This window comes from Pundamilia nyererei, unplaced genomic scaffold (genome assembly GCF_000239375.1).
Source record: "Pundamilia nyererei isolate P.nyererei 1_Seehausen unplaced genomic scaffold, PunNye1.0 scaffold00012, whole genome shotgun sequence".
In the NCBI taxonomy this organism is placed as follows: Eukaryota; Metazoa; Chordata; class Actinopteri; order Cichliformes; family Cichlidae; genus Pundamilia; species Pundamilia nyererei.
In genome coordinates this window covers 6,190,970-6,211,688 of record NW_005187413.1, presented here as the reverse complement: position 1 = coordinate 6,211,688, position 20,719 = coordinate 6,190,970, and the positions used below count along the sequence as shown (strand labels likewise).

Below are 20,719 nucleotides of genomic sequence, written 5' to 3'. Positions count from 1 at the left end.
TTAGGGACTAGTAAAGCGCTATATAAATACAGGCCATTTACCATATATATGTGTGTTTCTATGTGTTCTAAAAGATGTATAAAGATTTTGAAAGTTGGGAAAGGATTCACATCCCTTCTATAGATTTACTCCATCGGTTTTTTTTCACCGTTACGGTATGTCTTATAGACCACACATGATCATTGTCATGATTTCAATCATAAAAATCTTTAATTATTCTTGCTTGTTTATGATACAAAAATGTTAAATAGGTAATAAACTACTTAATGAATGTTCCAGTTACTTTTTGTCTCATTTTTTTTAAAATTTTAATTATAGTAACAAAAGCTTTAGTTTTTTTTAAGCCTGTTTTAAACTCTGTGTGTTTTTTTTCTTCGTGTGTGTGTGTGTGTGTGTGTGTGTGTGTGTGTGTTTTCCAGTTCACAGCGGTGTGGTGAACAGTTTGTCTTTCCACCCAGCTGGTAATTTCCTAATCACTGCATCCAGCGATTCCACAATGAAAGTCCTGGACCTCGTAGAGGGCAAGCTGCTGTATACACTGCACGGTCACCAGGTAGACACGCATACATGTGACACATAAATATTGTTTAGATGTCCGGCAGGCTTAGCTGTTCTGTTTACCCTCTCATTATCACGACAGGTTACTTCTGTTGTTTGCTTTGGTTTTCCGCATGTGTTGAGAGTTTGGTGCGAACATTTATGTGTGAGAGTGTTTGACATCTCTTTTGTGTACGTCTGTGAGTGTGTGTGTGTGAGTACGTTGCCGTTTTTTGTATATGGGGTATTTTAGTAGTTGCCTGGTGAACGGGCAGCCCACTCATCGTGACTCATCCCAGGGTTGCTGGAAGGAAACGCTACTGTGTTTCTGCCTCCGTTCTTCTGGATCTAGTTCTCCTTTTCTTCTCTTCCTTCTCTGATTTTGTCCCGTTGTTCCTCTCAGACCTCGGTACAACTTTTTCTTTGCCATGTTTTCGTCACATTTTTTCCCCCTTTGTCTCACATCTGATTTACTCACATTTGGGTTGGCAGGGCCACCTGGCCGGACGGCTCACTGAATGTATCAGTTTGTTTAAACAGCCGATGGACCGGGTTGCTGGCTAGTTGTGGAAATCGGCAGCTTGCCAGTACCACATGTGGTCCATCTGTTTATCTATGTCTCTGCTATGTCTCCTCTGCTGTCTTCTCTGTTTCATCTGTGTTTCTTTCCAGGCACTTGCCAAGACTCTCCTTTCTGTCATGAATAAATAACTTTCATTTTCTCTCTTTACGCCTCCAAATTTGTCATCTCTTATATTGTGTCTCAGTTTGTGTTGTTGTTCTTTTTGGCTCCGCGGTGACACCACCAATCTGTTGGTGCTAGGAGACTAAGAGTGCTAATTGTCTCTCCAATCGCATAGCTGGAGATGGGAGAGACCCCCATCTGTTCAGTGTGGGTGTAAAGGTTTGTGCTGTGTATTTGTGTAGGCCTGTGTGCATTTACCATACGTGAAAACAAGTGTTTTGGTGCTGTAGCTGACGAATGTGTTGTTTACCCAGCCTCGGGAGGACATTACCTGATTGGTTTGAATTGTGTTAATTTAGGTTAATTTGTCTCTCTGCTTCACTCGCTGACAACTTACTTTCACAACATGTTCTAAAACTTCTCACAAAGTAATTCTTTAACTAAGTGCTTGAGATAATTTTGGTTTTTAAAGACATCATGAACAAGATGAGTCGCTTGTCATCCTTAATGGCATAATCTCTTTGAAACGGAGTACACTGTGGGACTTCATGTTGTGTGAGAAGTGAATTCAGAAAATAAAATAACTCAGCTGCATGACAGTGCATTCAAACCTTTTATAGTTTTTGAACAGCTGTTTAACACTCTTAGACTCAAAGGTTGTGCCGATTGGCACCCAAACTGACTTGATAACGAAGAAACAAACCAGTTTATTAAAAGTGCCAACTATAATCAACACAAGTGAGTCTGCTGCTTTAGTCATAGCAAAAATCCTGCATTTGTTTAGAGTTGTGTTTTTCGGTTATCCATATTAAATTCAGTCCAGTTGTAGTTACATAGCTTGATATAAAAAAAAAAGTCACCTCAACACACTTTATATTGTAAGGTAAGGACTGTACAATAATACAGTGAAACGAGACGAGTGAGACGATCCCCTGTGAACAAGTACTTGGTGACAGTGGGACGGAAAAACTCCCTTTTAACAGGAAAAAAAACTCTGGCAGTACCAGGCTCAGGGAGGAGCAGCTATTTGCTATGACCAGTTGGGGGTGAGAGGAGGGAAACGGGAAAAATATATACATACTCTGTGGAAGAGAGCCAGTAAATCTAGAATGGTGCATAGACAAGTCAAAAGAAAGTCAAAAGAAGTGAGTGAAGCAAAAAGAGATCCATTGCAGTGTAGCTAAGGGAGGATTCAGGATTACCTGATTAGCACTAACTATATTCTTTGTCAAAAAGGGAAGTTTTCATCTAAAAGTAGAAAGACTATCTGTCTCCAGAATCTGCTGCCCATTCGACTTTTAAATACCCAGGGAAGCACAAGTTAGCCTGCACTCTGAGAGCAAAGTGCTTTGGTGGTGTGATGTGGTACTATGTGGTTTATAAGAGAAGATGAAGCCAGGTTATTGTAGACCTTGTATGTCAGAATGATTTTAAATGAAATTCTCATATACAAGGGAGCCAATGCAGCGAAGCCAATGCAGGAGAAATCTGGTCTCTCTTTCTAGTCCCTGTTGCTGACATATTTTGGAGGGAGTTTTTGGGGCAGCCTGATAATAATGAATTACAATAGTCCAGCCTGGTAGTAATAAATACATGAAGTAGGTACAGCAGTTATAGGAAGGTTTAGAGAACAAACATGTCTTTTTCCCCAAATATTAGGAGGTAATCTGTATTTCTGTTGCAAGCTGACATTGAAACGCGCATCTTCATGTTTGTATGTTACTGTTACTAATGGTAGATCAGTTAAGACAGTTCATTTGAAATAATTAATAATGATTTCTTGAGATACGTCATTTCAGTAATGGCAATTAGATTTTGATGAAATAACAGAAACTAGGACAGGACCCCCACCTCGAGTCTAGACGCTGGTGGTGATGGAGATGGAGCCTTGTTGAAGCTCTTTAAGTGACCGGAGTGATGTGGATATGGGTAGGAGGCTGGTTGCATGAATGGGAGTCTGAAAGACAGAATGACAGAAGAACACTGAGATTTAAAGAACATAGAAGGAACAGAAGCTCGTTGGCTCAGAGAAGGCGGGCAGGAAAGTGGTTGGACAAATGCAAAGTCAGCGATTATTGCAGGATCATTAGGAAGGCAGAATTCTTTTATAGAAGTTTTCTGAATACATTCTGTCAGTATGTAATGTGTATCAAAATGATTAACTTTTGGATATGAAACTACACAAAATGCATATTTTCATGCCAAAAGACCACATATTTGATACACTTCTCAGATTTGTTTCCCATTTGTGAATTTGAAATGTAAACATTAATTATGGTTGTTACAGTGCACAGCTTTGTGCTCTTTGTGGTTTTTCAGTTAAATTTATACAAAGAATGTCTTGTACACATATTACAAGACTGCATAATTAAGAGGGTCTAAGAAACAGTTTTTTATGCTGATTTACAGAACTTTACACAAGCCTAAAGTTCTTTATGACTGTGCTTAAAGGGGACGATTTAGAGGGGAAAAATAGCTTACAAAATAAAAGCAGTAGCAGTATGTTATCGTTCGTGTTAGTCATGCCTTTATAAAGGGCACCATATGGGTCTTGTCTGGTTTGTGCTATCCGTGTTCATTTATCGGTACATAAAATGTACAAGTTAGGTTCATTGCTCTGTCAGGCTGTGTTTGTGAGTGCGTGTGTGCATGTGTGCATGTGTGCGTGCATGTGTCTGGCCATGGCAAGTGCCAGCCTGGCAGCAGGCATTAGTCAGAGCACAGACAGAACATGCTGTCTGTCAGGCCGTCGCGTTGCTATAGTGACACTGTCTGCTTCTCTCAGGTGCTTCTGGGAAACCATTCCTCACCCAAACCAGCCTGTCTGGGTGCCAGCCACAGGACACAGCTCCTTTTTTCTTCTTAGCAGACTCCCTGTCCGTTTCTTTTCCAGCACTCGTTTGTTCTTTGCTTCATCCCCTCTTTGAATGCATTCACGGGGCTCAGGCTGAGATCGTTGACCCCATTCTGCATTGTGAGGTGGGGAAAAAAAAAAGAATAAACTAAGAGAAACATGATTTCTGAATTTTATTTCCAGCTACATGCACACACACAAAGGATGCCAAAGTCCTGACATCCTTCAGGTGATCCTTTTTGGCTCTGACCATGCGTGACCTCACTCCACCTGAGTTTCTGCTTTTTGTTATTGATTGCTCTGCTGCAGCCCCACACACCCACATCCTCCTCCAAACCCACATCCTCCTCCAAACACACACACACACACACACACACACACACACACACACACACACACACACACACACACTCAAGAGCTTTTGTTAGGGGTTCAGTTTAGAGATAGTCGAACTGCTTAAACACAAGCCTCAAACAAAATAAAATTAAAAAGTTCCCAGCTTTTGTTTTGTATTGAATCTTAAATACATTTTTACCAGCAAGTGCCTTTAGGGTATATTACTGTATTCTGTATCATATTAAATTGTATTGTGTTTACTCCCTGCCCATGTTTACACTTGCACCTACATTTTCGCTGCAGCTGAGCTACTTGGCAGGAGATAAACAATGTTAGTCATATCGTTCTAAGTTACTATATGTAAGGTTTGAGAATGAATGAATGCAACAGTAAGACAGCACCAGTCTCACATGGAGTTTTTAATCTATGCAGACATTACTGTTTACTTATTAGTGATTAAACTGATGATAAATGAAATCATTTGGCCTATTGAATTTATAAAATGTTGCTTATTTTTGTTATTTGTGCATGAAAATGGTGACTTTATCAATTAGGCAGCCTTTAAAGTAGTTGCTAGACATGGAGACTTTTAATTGGCAAATCATTTTAACCAATATTGTGATCTTTAGCACAGATGGGGCCAGTTTGTTCAGCTGCATTTGTTGAGGTTTTTAGAAAACATTCTCTCCAAATGTAGTGATTCTTTCAACTTAAGCAAACAGTTCATAGCTGATAGTTTTAGGACTACTTTCATTGTCAGACAGATATGACTTTACTGTATTGTGAGATTCATTTTCCACCTTTTTTGCTTTTTACCTCACGCCAGGGTCCAGTCACCTGTGTGGCCTTCTCTAGAACAGGGGAGTACTTTTCCTCTGGAGGCTCTGATGAACAGGTGATGGCAGAGTATTCTAACATTCTTCATTACTAACTTTAATGGAGTGTTGTTATTTAATACATTTATATCTGGTTCACAGGTAATGGTGTGGAAGAGCAACTTTGACTGTGTTGAGTTCAGTGATGGCGTCAGACTGCAACATAAAACTGCTTCCAGTTCACAGACACCAACGGCTACTTCCACAACTCACTTCCCCCTTAATTCGCATACATCTGTGTTACGTAGCAAGGTAAGTCCAAACAGAAAGGAACTTGGAACCCAACAAGATGGCTGTTTTGGCTTTTACCTTTATTCAGAAGCTGAACAAATATAGCCAGAAACTGTCAAATGATAGGCAACAGAGGTCGAGGTCCAGTCAGTGGGGTCAAACCCAGGATTCAACTACTAAGGGCATTTTAAACCCTATGTGGTGTTTCCCCTTAGCACTTGCCCATCGGGTTTCACTTTGTGACCGTGTGACTGTGCAGTGATTAGTGTTGTGTTTAGCAATGAGAATAAAGAACTAAGTCAGAAACATATGCTTCCAAGCACATCGTTTCCTTTATTCATTACTGGCACGTTTCCCAGTTGTTCGGTTACGGTGTTTTCACACCTAATTGATAACATGTCATTATGTTCCATATAAACCACAGGTGATCGCTTTAATCTGGTAGTGATCACCAGTATGTAGGCCTGCATGACCCTACTAGTGACTGGTGTTTGCCAGACAGTTGCTAACCAGCATCTAGCAACCGCTCTAGCCAGCAAGATTTTATGTTGTTAAAGGGTAGTTTTATAATTTGGTTGTTAGGGTATGCCAATACAAATGTATATAACTAAATATGTCTACCATAAATCCTATACAAAATGCACTAATTGAAACGTATGTGTGCACATGTATTTCATGCATGTGTGCTGGCTGGCTGAAAAATAAATATGAAAAGACACAAACATGTGCACAGATGCCTCTCAGCTTATTTCCTCCCTTCCTTTGAAGTTCTTAGATTTGGCCCAAAGCCACATTCATATCCCACATGCAGGGCAGGAAATGCCTGCTTATTCACCATCTACACTTTGATATGGAGGATATTCTTTTTCCTATTGAAATGGAGGAAAAAATAAAATAAACTGCATGATACCGCAGGTGAGTTTTAAAAATGTAGTCGATCACAACAAATTCTTGGAACTGAAAAGAGTTCGTCGGTGATAATATTGTGTTGTGCGTAGTGATCTTTGAAGAGATTTTAAGTGTGTTTGTGGTTATGCTTCTGTTCTCACGACCTATAGTGTGACTTTATTTTTTATAACTCATTAACAAAGAGTTTGCTTCCATTAGCACACTGCACTATGCTGTTACTGTTTTGATTTAATTTGACAACTAAGAGGGTTTGGATAGTATTCTGACAGCCAATCAATGTCATTTAGATTGTTTGAAAAAAAGAAAAAACAGCCTTACTGACTCTTTAGTCCATTTTGTGGGAGCGCTTTCTCCAATTTCACGGGAGTAATTTGGTAGAACACAGTTCCTTGTTTTTCATTCGGAGCCTCCACTCACTCCTATTCCACCACACCCTGTCTGTCTGATGTTTCTATCTGAGGAGAAAGTACAGCTGATGTGCTGCTAAGCTGCAGCTAGCTGCAACTTAAATAAAAATTGATGATTCTACAGTTTTAAAAAGTGTTTGGAAAACACTCCTTTGGGGTGCGATTACCGGCCTATCGTTTCCATAACAATTGAACTCCTCACACTGATGTATTATTAAAAAGCAGAAACAGTTAACACAAACTGGTGATCAGCAATTTTTACTCAGTCTAAAATTTATTATTAACGTAAATGTTAGTGACCAGCTGCTGAAGCTGTATAAAAAGTTTACTTTACCACTTTGAAACATAAAAACCTTTACAATATCTTCGTAGCGTACCCACTAGAGGGGGTACCCGTTAGCAGCTGACATTATAACAACCATTTCATGAACTTATCTGACGTCTCTTAGCAGTTTAAGTTCTGATTTTTTGTCCCCCCTCCCACCTTTTTTTTTTTTTTTTTCATCAGAGTGGCTGAAACATTTTGGATTCCTTCATTTTCACACAAAAGCCAAAATATACAGAGAGTTGACAAAATGCAGAACAAGGAGATAATGAAACGGTTTACTTTTGAATGCCTATACATAGCTCCAGATGGGGTATGAATTAAAAGAGCACCAGGGAGTTTTCTGAAACACAAGGCAGTTATGGCTGTGACAGTGGGAGGGGGTCAAAAATTACTTGTTGAGGACTGGATTAAAACCATAGGAGGAAGGCAATATTAAAACGATCAACCGCAGAGAAATGTGACTTTTGTCCTACTAAGTTTGGCCAGAGCAAAAACTTGGAAGTGACTGAAAGGAGTGTGAGCCAAGGATAAATGAGAAACAAACAGCAGAGCTGCCATTAGAGATGTTTAAATATTAAAAAGGCTCAATGTGTCATGGACGCACACAAAGGAGACTGGTGTCACCGGTCGTCTGGGAAACTCCTGGGACCGGTTTGGTTTCAAGCCTTTTGACTTCTATAGTGTTACTTACATCAACAAGGGCACAGCCTAGGTCTTTCCTCTCTTTCTCTCTCTGAGACACACACATGTGCAGACACGCATAAACAAATCCTGGCTCTCTGCTGTTCTCCCTCCTACTGATTGGTCTGCTATGAGCTTGGATCCACCCACAGTGAAGCTGCCTTACCTTTAAACTCAAAAATCCAGACTGGCAAACTTCATAGTAAACAAAGGTGAAAAAATGAAAATTAACTGTTAAGTGCTGTTTACAATTTCCATTAGAGGAAAAAAAATACATAAACACAATGTCCCCAGCATGTCATCTCACTCATCGGGGTTTCCACCAGTCTATCCGACCAATCTCAACAGCCTGCTGTGCCTAAGATGACCCCCTGCTGGGCCGATGCACTGGCGATCTGTTTGGTTTTTTTCTCCAGACAGCTGCTAAAACGGAAGATTCCATATGTCTGTATTTATTTGTTTATACTTATTTTATTTATTTAAAAACAACAACAAAAGGAAGTTTGCTGATGTTTATTACGGCATTGTTCCTGTAAGCAAAGATTGATCATCAAGTGAGCTTAAAAAAAACTATGAAAATGTTTTTTTTTTTAAAAAGGAAGTAAAAACAAAGCCAGACACACATTTCATAAATTTTGAATTTTGCACCTCCAAATCTTCGGAACAACTTACCTTTTTTACATAAGAGTTGCCCATTCTTTTTAAATCACTTAAAAAACCCTATTATCCTAGTGTCCTGTCTTTTCTTATGCAAACACAGTCTTGTTTACTTGTTTTCATTGTTTTCAGTGTATATTTTGTATAACCTGTACAGCAATTTGGCCAACGGAGGTTGTTTAAAATATAAATGTGTCTGTTCATCGATTTATGCCCACTAATTAAGCTAGGAAAGGCAGGATATCCTTGTCACACTTTGAGCAACTAGCATTATAGTGTTATTCTTAAGTCTTCTTCTTAAGTCACATACATAGCAGACATCAGTCCAGCAGTGAAACTCATCCGGTTCAACCTATTATAAAACCATCATTCTTATAAAAATAATAGCATTTCTGTATATCTTCATCCACATCTGTAATCTTTAACAAAGATGATATTTACTTAAAAGCTCCATTGATCAGCTTCAGCTAGAAGTGAGTGTTTATCAAGCATCATCTATGTGAAGGTGATTATTTCTAACATTTTTCTTAGACTCCTAGTTTAAGTAGTTTGCTCTCAGTGTCCTTTAAAAAAGCACCTGCTTTCTTAATGCCATTTGTGGAACTTTCACGGCTGCTTTTTCTTCTGTCTGCCTTTCCTTTCTGTGCTGTGAGAACAGGATTGTAAATGGATTTAATAGCTCTTCCACTTGACAGCCGTTATTACAGATGTGCCTGAAAGGGTGATTAGAAAATGGGCAGCTGGACCATGTAGAGAGAAATGATTAGTGCAATGTACGAAATGTATTCTCTTCTTCTGAGAACTCCTGTTCTTGTTTAACCCCACTGAACCCTTTCACTGGGAAATATGATTTTTCAAATACAGCTGTCTGAAGTTTGAGCACTAATGGAAAAGCAGCTCTTCACATCTGCTTGATTAAGAACCAGCTGTGGTTCAGTTGTGATGTTTGCGCTGGCTCTCTCTCTTCTTAAAAAACCCCACATGGATTCATAGGTTACATGTGAGATTAATGATCCTTATATTTGTATTGTGTTTGACAAATTTGTTTTTTATGTTTTGGAAAATCCAGAATCTAAAGCCACCCAGAGAGCTTTGTCAGACTGTTTGATTGTTGCCTTGTCAGTTTATCCCGAATCATCCACAGGAGGTTTTTGATCCGTTTCATCAACCTCCAATCATCTGTTAAAACAAAAACAAATAAATGAGGGATCTGTATCCAGGTCTTGTTCTCATTTAAAAAGAAAAATGTCTATATCGACTCACTCCCAGCAAAATAATTTCATAATTATTCCTCTGAGTCGTACAAAAATGTAAATTACTAGTAATTTCAGTATCAGAACATTGGAAATAGATAAACTGACAACAAATATGAAAAGGAGACCACAGTTTTAATCTCATTTAAACACCTTTGTCTGTATGGACTTGAAGTTCCCACCATTTCCACAATAAATAAAAACAACTTGGTCAACAGAAGATGCACTGCGATCTCTAAATCTAGTAAATGTATTTGGAGTGTGTGCTACCTGCTACCTTATAATAATAAATTTAAAAGAATGTAAAAAGCTAGTATTTGTAATTTATCCTTTTTTTCTTAATCCTAGATCTCCAGTGAAGCAGTAGCTGAATGTGTGAAGTTATTATTAGACCAAACATATAGAAATATGAAACAAGCTGTTTTTAGATAACATGCCTTATAGTAGTTTAGCTGGAGACTCCTTTAACATGTTGTGTTTTAGTTTGGCACCAGCTTTGAGATATTGTCCGATGAAAGCACATCAAACATTTTAACAGCTGGCTCTGAGAATATAGCACTAGTCTTTGTTGAAAGTATTTGCACATAAATATAGCATAAAAAAATTTGCTAATGTGTTTGAAGGTGCACAATTGGACAATCCGAGATTGAATGGGCAGTTAAGATGGATGTCCTTTTCAGTGCGTACTACATAAGTATGCTTACCAAATAGGGTTGTCCACAATAGTATGATTCTACATTTTTACATGATTATATGATATTTGCCATATCAATGATATGGCAAAACCATTGTTTACTTTCCCAAGCACATGCAACAACGGCACATGCCCAAACATGTCTGACAGAGAGAGTTGCTTGTCAGCCTCCTGACGATTTAGCAAAATGGGAACTATTTAATGAAGCACAATGTTTTGCAAAAATATGGGGAAAAAATTGTTCTTGCTGAAGGTGGAAACTACAAAACTGGTTTTTCCACTTGGGGTAAAAACACACCATCGAGTAAAACCAAGACATGAAGACACGCAAGGATGAGATAACTAGTAGCTGGTACTTTTGTGTAACCAAGAAGTAAACAAATGACTCATTGGTGGAGCTCTTGCTAATTGCAGTCCACACGACAGGAAGGACATTTCTGATGTGGTTACATGGTGAAAAGGCAGGGCTTTAGACAGCTAGTGAAAAAACAAAGGTAGATAATGTTTTTGAATTTCAGTTTTATGACAGTCGTGTTGTGCGTTTACTTAGAATTTTCATGGAAAATGCTACCAAGGCTACTTTTATGCTTACATGTGACTTCTGCTGTGTCACTGCCATTGCTGCTGCTGTTGTTGCTACTGCTGGCGATATATTCACACTTTGAATTAATTAGTCTGTCGTCAGTGACAGTAGCTCATTGGAAAAGATGGATTGAAAATGCCCTTCATCTTATTTGCACTAATAAATGCCGCTGCCTGCAAGCTTCAATCACAGATAAAATGTTCTTCAGTATTTTCTATATCACCATAAATTTCATTATCACACATTTCCTTGAAATATTGTGATCATTGTACGGCTGTGTCACATACCTGTGATACTGAGACACAGATTTTTAAACTTAATTTCTAAATCTACTTGTGTGGTTTTTGTGTATAGGATGAAAGTTAAAAGTGAAAATATAGCATAATATACAGTTTTGTTCCTTTCTTCTTGTTTGTTTCCCTTTCTTTTTTGTTTGTTTTTCCATTAGAAACTGTGTACAACGTATCCCCAGGTTACATAATCCTGATAGAGATGGCAGGTATTACTTTGACAATCAATATATGCAAATTACTCTATAGCTGAGCTGAACACCAAGATAAATAAATAAATAAATAAATAAATGAATGAATAAATCCATCTGAGGTTCATTAGGTTTTTCACAATCATTCTGGTTGTAATGATTAGACTACAAGTCTGATTTGACTGATGGAAGTAATAGAGACACGTGGAGTTTGACCTTTTTCTGGCATGAATTAAACATGTCGCCCTCACGTGGAGACCTGTTATTTAGCATCTCTTTACAGTTTTTCACTTCAAGTCATTAAACACAACAGTAATAGATCCTGCCAGTTACCAACTGTTACAGTTTAAGTAATGCTGGGAGCTGCACCTGGAAGTGCAAGCTTCCTAGATTTTCCTTTTCATGTATAATTTAGCCGTTCATAATTTATTATTAATACAAGCCCTTTTATCTCTCTTATACTGCCACAAGTCTCACACACGTGTCGCCTGAGAGGAAGCAGAGGAGAGAGAAATGTCAACTGCTCGCCTGAATTTGATAGTTTGTATCTCTTAGAAAGGGTATTCAAAGGCTTTATGAGTTTAAAGGGATTGAGGAATCATAGAAATGCTCTAATATGGTGCTTTTATAAATTGACTTATGTACAGAGAAACAAAATATAGTAAACAGGATGCTGTTTGGCTGAAAGGAGAAACCACAGACGTTGCAGAACACTGCTGCCCAAACATCCTACTGCAGGCTAATTAAAAAAAATGAAGAAAATGTGAGCCCGTTTACAGTTAATATCAAAAACCTGTATATCATTAGAATATAGAGTCGAATGTAGAAGCATGCATATGCTAAAGCATATGTCAAAAAGAGTAGTCATCGAAGTATATTAACCCCTGACTCCAAAGGTATGAGAGGAACATACCTTTGTAACATAGTTAACAAGAAGCACTCAGGGAATACAAATTTCCCCCAAGGCAGCTCACTTAATCTGCAGTAGTTACTTACACACTGTGTAAAGCGCTATACAAATACAGACCATTTACCATTTACCAAACACACACACACACACACACACACACACACACACACACACACACACACACACACACACACATAAACAACCGCAAAGTTCGGGCTTTTGTTATTTGCCCAGTTTTAACCCATATTAATTTACTAGTATTCTACTAAAATTATTCATTGTCATTTTCATTTAATTGTCACGTAAAATTTGTTGTTTAGTGTGAATGTTAGTAATAACCCTCAAGTTTCAAATATCACGTTTTTCAAAACAAACAAAAGAAACCATTTTAAATAGCTCTGTGGCGTTATTATCACTTTCAGATCAGTCCTAAAGAGGGCGCCACATGATATATAAAATCTTTTTTTTTTTTTACAATACTTTCTATATGTTGACAATACATACCACATTTAGGAGGATCATAGTTTCTAAGATATAATGATGCTGTGTTACTGATGCTCATCATCACTTTTTCACAACATGCTCGTTGTGTGATGCCCTTTAGACATTTAAGCATTTCAAATGAATATCTAGTAGGGCTGCCACGATTAGTCGACTAGTCACGATTACGTCGACTATCAAAATCGTCAACGACTAATTTAATCGTCGACGTGTCATTTGAAGCTTTGTAAGATCCCAAAAGACGCAGGAATAAGTAGTAGGATTTAAGAGTGTAATAACGGACTGAAACAGAAGATGGCAGCACTGCATGTACAAGGATGCCAGCTGCCGTTAAACCGCGAAGAAGAAGAAGCAGTGTCCGATATCATAGCTGTTTCCAAATTCAGGAACCGCATCCTCCTATGCCCGCATTTGTAGGCAGATTACGTTGCAGCGACACGACGAAGACTGTCCAAAAATCGAAGACTCCGACAAATGCGCCCTTCATTTCCCCAGATTTGATGGATGGGTCGGGTGTATACTTCATGGCCCAACCTATCCCAGAAGTCATAGCGCGGCCCTGCTCAGTTTCCAACAATGGCAGCAGCTAGTTAGTTTTAATATTACTCTTATTATTCTTTCTGGGTCACAAAATAAACATTTAACATATTTTCAGGCGAGAATGTAGCTGTGTAAACTTCAAATATCTGCTCAGTTTATCAAGACACCACATTTTTTCAAAAGCGCTCCAACGTTTTCGGGAACGCCTGTTACCCACTAGCTCGATAGCTAGCTGGGGTTCAAGGCTCACTAGAGCCCGTGAGAACACCGGACTCCCGGCAAATCGTTTTCAAACCCACCGCCGTCTTTCACTACTCAGGTTAAACATGATGTATAAGTCACTTAGATAACTTCAAAATGTTATTGTTTGGCTTTTTTCAGTATTTTATTTGCTTCTGAGTAAATCGGTTTGGCTGAGATTAAAGTTATAGTTTTTCCACAGATGAATAAACGTCAAGCAGACAACTGATTATCAGAAGTGTGAGATGCTTGAGAATTTACTACGGTGTCCTGTTATATTTTAAATAGCAAGGAGCAGACGCCTGAGTTTATTAAACTCCACCGAAACAATATTCAAATTTCATTAAAATTTAATAAACTATCGTCTTGTCTTTATTTTTAGTTAGCACATACCTTAAACACTTAAAGCTGTAAGCTAATGATAGTTATATAAGAGCAGATGCATGCGGTGCAATAAGCTGTACGTTTTACGTCCAATGGATGTATGATCTGATTGGTCGACTAATCCACAAACGATTATCAAAATAATCGTTTGTGGCAGCCCTAATATCTAGTTTGCTTATATTTTGGCCACAATATTTTTTTGTGGGCTATTAGCACAATTATGTTTTTTTATGGTATTTTGCACACACTTTAAGTATTCCTGGCTAAAGCTACTTGAAATTGAAGGAACTTTTTGTATTTTGTGTACTGTTATTTTTGATTTACTTACTTAAATTTTCCATACACTCATTGACAGAATGGATGTGTGAAAAAAAATTGTGTAAACGAAGCTAGTTACACTTCATAAATTGGCGACCAAGTACATCTTCTATTTTGAAAAGGGACTCTAACGTGACCTGGATAACACTGATGATGCCAGTACTTATTTGCTAGTACCAGGTTGCCCACTTTTACTCCTAATATTCAATTCAATTCAATTCAATTTTATTTATATAGCGCCAAATCACAACATAAGTCGCCTCAAGCAAGTGAATATGCATTTACTGTGTACAGTTATTTGCTAATAATTCATCAGTATAACATTTAACATTTTTAGAAATGATGAGATAATTATGAGATGGTTGTGTTTAAATCATCTAATGACAAACAGGTGTTAAATCCACCCTTCTTCCTCTGCTGATCATCCGCTATTACACAATAATGCCTTTGGCAGAAATTCATCGCACCAGGAAGAAAGTGACTAATGAGACAGTAATGCTCTGTTTATTCATACAGGGGCAAAGGCCACCCATACCCATTACTCTCTCAGAATCAAATTCACAGGGATTTCATGAGAAGCAAATTTGATACGCTTATCCTTTAACATACTTGGAATGTGAAGCTTCGTGATAATTTGCCAGTGATGGGAACTGTACCAGAAACATGTAGGCCTATTTGTTAAACACAGTAAGCCAGCTGCAAGATGAGGTCTCTCTGGCTAAAGACTGAAAGTGTGTGTGATTCAGGTTGTCTCTGCTCAACACAGCTAAGCAAATCTGAACTTGCTGTTGGTTTGTGGTGTGGCCATAGATGCATTAACACGTGTGTGTGTGTGTGTGTGTGTGTGTGTGTGTGTGTGTGTGTGTGTGTGCGTGCGCGTGCGCGTGCATGTGTGCCAGTAACATCTATTGCTGACAGGCAGATCAGCGCTCTCTGATCACATCCGCCTTAATCCTTCTATCTACCCTCCACCCCTTCCCCCTCTTTCTGTCTCTAGCTTCACATCTGGGTCTCTCTCGTGCTCACGTGTGCAGACAGACGAGCTGCAAACTCACAGCAGGCTTTCCTTCACAGCCCAACACACACACACACAAACCACTACACTGTGTGGCTCAGCTTTAGGACGTGGAGTGGAAAGTGTGTGCGTGTGTGTGGGATGGGTGTTCAGAGACTGCACTAACTGAACTTTAATTTCCTTGATCATTCTATTGCCATTATCGCTGAATCACCTTTACTTTGTAGTGCAAATAAACCCCCATCAATCACAGATGTTTCAGATGCACGGCTCTGTTTGCATTTATGTGTGTGAATCTTTAAGATAAGGCCGGCGATATTGTTCCAACAGTGTGAGCTGAATACATTTGACATTAGGAGCTAAAAAGAAAGGCAGGAGGATGTGACAAAGGACTGTCAAAGACCGCATAGAAGTGGAGTTAAAGAGAACCTAATGGTCTAGTGGAGCGAGAGAGCATCAGTGAGGAAGAGCAGGGAGAGGAAGAGCTGGAAGGTACAGAAAGTGGGAAAGCAGGACAAGCACGGGAGAGAACGAGACAAGCCGCAGACACTGGAGAAGAAAACAAGCAAGATTATATTGAAAAGAGAAAATTTGAGAGGCATTAAGAGACACCTTTTGGAGAGCTTGGGGGGGGGGGATGAAAGCAGAAAAAAACAGTAAAAGAAAAGAAAAGGATGAGGGAGCCAGTCATGGACAGATAAAAAATGAGAGTGAGAAACAGCCTCCCCTTTTGAGCCTGTAGTGAAGTCGAGAGGCACAATCGAGGCCGAGTAACTTCAGGCTTCATTCATCAAAAAGCATCACTAGCAGTTTCTCGTAAAAGGTTCGCTTCCCTCTAATTAACTGAGATATCAGCAGCTGGTGAAAATGTTTGTCTATGTGTTACGGTTATCTTGTGACACCCACACACCTACCAGCCTCTCTTATTTGATCAGTGAGGAGATGATGCTGATGCTTTACACTGTATGCAATGGCAGAGCAACAAGAGCCATTATCACCAGCTGTGCCATCTGCGCTAGGACTAGTGTAAAAGAGAATCATTGCCTGAATGACTGTGATTAATTTAAAGTGAGAATAGAAATGATCCCTAATTAGACTGTGGAAACTCATAGATTTGTTAAGGAGTGACAGCATTTTGCAGTTTAAAACCAATTTTCCAGTTTGTTCTCTACATTTCTGTTTGAGTGTGATATGAATCAAATATCTGAGTGTAATATGAGTCTTTTATAAATGATTTAAATGAAGTTTATTGATATCACACTAGTGGCATACTTGGATACAGGTTTATTACTATCATGAACAACATAATAAAGATCTATTATAAGAAAAGATAAGTTGTGCCTGAAAGTGTTTTGACATTAAACTGGTGACCCACAATGCTGCTGCTGACACTGTAGCTGTTTGAGCTAACTTTAGCATTAGACTGACAGGACCGACCGCTTTTAAGGTAATGAGCTTATAACCATTATATTTTATGGCTAAAAGTAGCTTCTATCAACTTTATACCCCATTGACCTGTCTGTCATGGACACGTCACAACTGATAAGGTACCTGAAATAAGTATAAATGCACCGCTTACCTCTATCATTTCTGTTCAAAAGTACTTGCCAGTCCTCTTATTCTCTATGGACCATATAAAGATTAGCAGTAATTCAAAGTGTCAAAAATATAGCATTGGGACTACAGAGAGTTTTTATACATGACTTTTTTAATAGCAAATGCTTAAATATTATAGATACAGCAGGTGTCACTGGCAATAATAATGATATATTTTATCATGTACAATAACAAGACCATAACAATGAATCAGCTAAAGGAAATGAAGCCATCGCTGATTTAGATTGTTTACGTCTGTGCTTTTCCTTCCACGAAACAATTTCCTTTCATTGTTTCGCCAGCTCGCAAAATTATAACGACTATCATGCTTCAGCCAGTTAAATTTAATCAGTTGCGGTGTGGCGGTGCAGTGGTTAGGACTGTCGCCTCACAGCAAGTAGGTGTCGAGCTCTAAACTGGTGCAGGCACGGTGCCTACACAGGTTTCCTCCCCCAGGCCACAGACGTCGCTTGTTAGGTGAATTGGTGATTCTAAATTGGCCGTGAGTGTGAATTTTTGCTTGTCTCTGTGTGTTAGCTCTGAGATGGACTGCCGACTTGTTCAGGTTGCAACCTGCTTATTACCCAGTGGCAGCAGGGATAGCTAACAAAATGAACAAAAGTTAAAAATATATATTCAACTTTTTCACTTACTACGGCTTAAGGTGTGTTTGATTAGGTCATAGTCAAAGTCACAGGACTTGCAAATGAGGAAAATTGCACTTTTGTAGACTGATTTTCATATAAACATTGTGCCACAGGGGGAAACATTTTATGGGTCGCCATTTAGCACAAATTAGCACCTTTGCTCACTTATTTTGTCAAATGCGCAGCAGCTGAAGTTGAAGCACTTGTAAAGCGATCCAGAGACGTCTTGGAGTGGCAGGTAAAAAAAAACCAAAGCATTGCAATGGTAAAATATACTATTTAGACATGTTACAGGGAGTTAAATAATAAAATATATATACACACATGTATGTAAGTATGTGAGTATGTGAGCGAGAGAGAGGTGTGTGTATTTTTTTTCTATGCAGCTTGTGAGGTATATTGATGGCTGGCTGTGTCAGTTTAATTTGGCCTCAGGAAATTTTCCACTGTTGGTTTTTCCACTCCAGGTGATTCATTAGGAGGATGGTTACCATGTTTATGCGCACATTTACATGTACTTGCATGTACATTTGCAATAATGGGGTTTTCCCCGACTTCTCGTTAGATGAAGAGCATGTTGAGTTAGCAGACTGATTTATAGTTTTAGCAATAGCATTGCTGCCCACATGCATACATAAGCTTTAAAACTTATGAAAATACAGTGATACTTCCATATAGCCTGTGGAAGGACAGATAGGATATAAACCCTGGAATGCACTTAATCTACTACACCCATCTATCAAGATTAGCGATTAATCAAAAAGACACATTTGCAGCTCATTCATGCTTCTCTCTGTTTTTTTTATGATGCCAAATGTGCTGCTGCTCTGCTCTCTGCCCACACACTGAACAGTTCAGAGAGCCGCGGCTGCATGGCGGCAGATTTATCGAAAAATGTTGGTGAATCCCATCAGGTGGTGAAACAAGCTGGAAAAAGTGCAAATTTGTCAAACTATATGATCAACAGGCGCTAAGTCATTTTAAAAATGACTAAATCAAATATCCTGTGTATAAACAAGCTACAATTAACTGTTAATATTGTTGATGAGGGTTCCTCTTCTGCAATTTAAAATCTCAGCCTGTAACAGCTTCTACATATTGTTTTATCTTGCGGCGCACTATCTGTGGGCTACCTGTATCATATTTTACTGACTTTTATACAGTTTCTCACACTGCCACTTTTTCAACAGTAACTGAAAAAGTGGCATGATGTTTCTGATACTGTGAGTATGACACATGGACAGACAGGTCCATGTGTCATACTCACTCAAGGATTATCTCCTGGACTCTTTGTACATGACTGCAGGGAACCCATGCTCGTTTTATTCTAGCTGTTCTTATAAGCTACGTCTGTGGCAGATGTGATGAGCCAAGCAATCGCTGACAGCTCCACTCATTTAGGAACAACACAGTTTGACGTTTTGAGCTGAATGTGAATAGGCTTCAGTCTGCATGTGTGATGAGGTAAACACTTTTTGTCTCTCTCACTGGGATGGAGGACAGGTGACACAATATATACATAAACACAGACACACACACGTGTACGCAATCAATCAGAGGTCTGCAAAGGCAGACAGAAATATAAAGAAACGTATACATGTGTGGACAAATTTAGTCATGTAGACATGGTGATGGAGAGATGTGGTCACCGAGCTTCATGTGTTTGTGCCTCATTGAATTAATCACAACGCAGGCCGACAGACTTAGCTTTTGTGTGTGTGGGCGTGTGTGTGTGCACGTGTGTGTGTGTGTGTGCGTGTGTGTGTGTGAAGCAGTGAGTCAACACTGGTTTCCATTCAGACTGTAATGTTTAAGCCCTTTAAGCTCCAAATGAGCTCTAAGTCTGCCCATGACCAAAGATTTTGCCAGTCAACTAGGGGGACGATGAGGGGTCTAGTCATTGGGTGTTTGTTTGTTTGTTTGTTTATTTAATTACACTATGTTGCCAAAGGTATTCACAGATACATCCAAATCGTTGAATTCAGTGGTTTCAATTGCTTCCATGGCCACAGCTGTATACAATCAAGCACCTAGCCATGCAGACTGCTTCTACAAACATTTGTGAATGAATGGGTCGCTCTTAGGGGATCAGGGAATTCCATCGTGGCATCGTGATAGAATGCCACTTATGCGACAAGTCCCATCTTGAAATACCCTAGTATTATAACAGAGTGGAAGCTATTGCGAACAACAACAGTGGGGTCAGCAGATGCTGAGGTGCATAGTGCGCGGAGGTCACAAACTTTCTGCAGAGTCAATGGGTATAGACGTCCAAACTTCATGTAGCCTTCATTTCAGCTCAAGAACAGTTTTCATAAAGGTATAGATAAGGTGGTGTTTTTTGTGGGAGGTCCCTTTTACTGTAAATATGCATGACAAATATCCGACATTGAGCAAAAACTCAGCCTGCATTGATATAAATATTTGTTGATTTATTTTTGTCAGGAAATGTAATATTTAATATTACCGCTGTTGCCACTTGATGTAGGCGATTCATCGATTGTCTCTAATTTAAAACTTTTTTCTGCCAACCAGAGCAGCAATTTTGTTTTCACGAAGTAATTTAAACTTTTTTAAAAGATTGCACAATCTACAACAGAAAAGATTCTCCCTTTCCCAACAGGGACACATCCAAGATATCAAAGTTTCTAACAGCTCTCACTGTCCTCTTTGTTTCCAGACCTCTGATCCAGCTCAGCATTTTAAAAGGCAGGACTCTCAAACTGCTGCCCACACTCAGAGCTACAGACAGATTGGCATCCAGAGCAGAGCATCTCATTCCCATGCCAATGGAAGCCTCAGCATCAGTTCCTCCACTGCCCATCAGACACAAACACAGAGTTTACCGCAGCATTCACCCCAGGGTCAAGCACAGTCCCATGCTTCAGATGGAGGGGTCCCACCTGGTCTAGCCAACACCCTGGAACACATTATAGGCCAACTGGATATTCTCACTCAGGTAAGCAGAAGTAGTCCTGGTCTTTCATGACAGAGTGTACTGTACTTTGTGCCTCCTACTCACACTCTTCAGAACAAAAGCATCATTTACTTTACAGC

General features: G+C 39.1%; 1 protein-coding gene across 2 annotated transcripts in view; it reads left to right on the top strand.

Annotated features, from left to right (window-relative positions):
* Window positions 1–20,719, top strand: part of poc1a (POC1 centriolar protein A) — a 53,070-nt gene that overhangs the window by 17,662 nt on the left and 14,689 nt on the right. For both annotated transcript variants that reach the window (XM_005724679.2, XM_005724680.2), the window contains exons 7-10: window positions 420–553; window positions 5,239–5,307; window positions 5,390–5,539; window positions 20,343–20,621. In XM_005724679.2, the coding sequence (XP_005724736.1) occupies window positions 420–553; window positions 5,239–5,307; window positions 5,390–5,539; window positions 20,343–20,621 (632 nt within the window). The remainder of the gene's footprint in view (window positions 1–419; window positions 554–5,238; window positions 5,308–5,389; window positions 5,540–20,342; window positions 20,622–20,719) is intronic.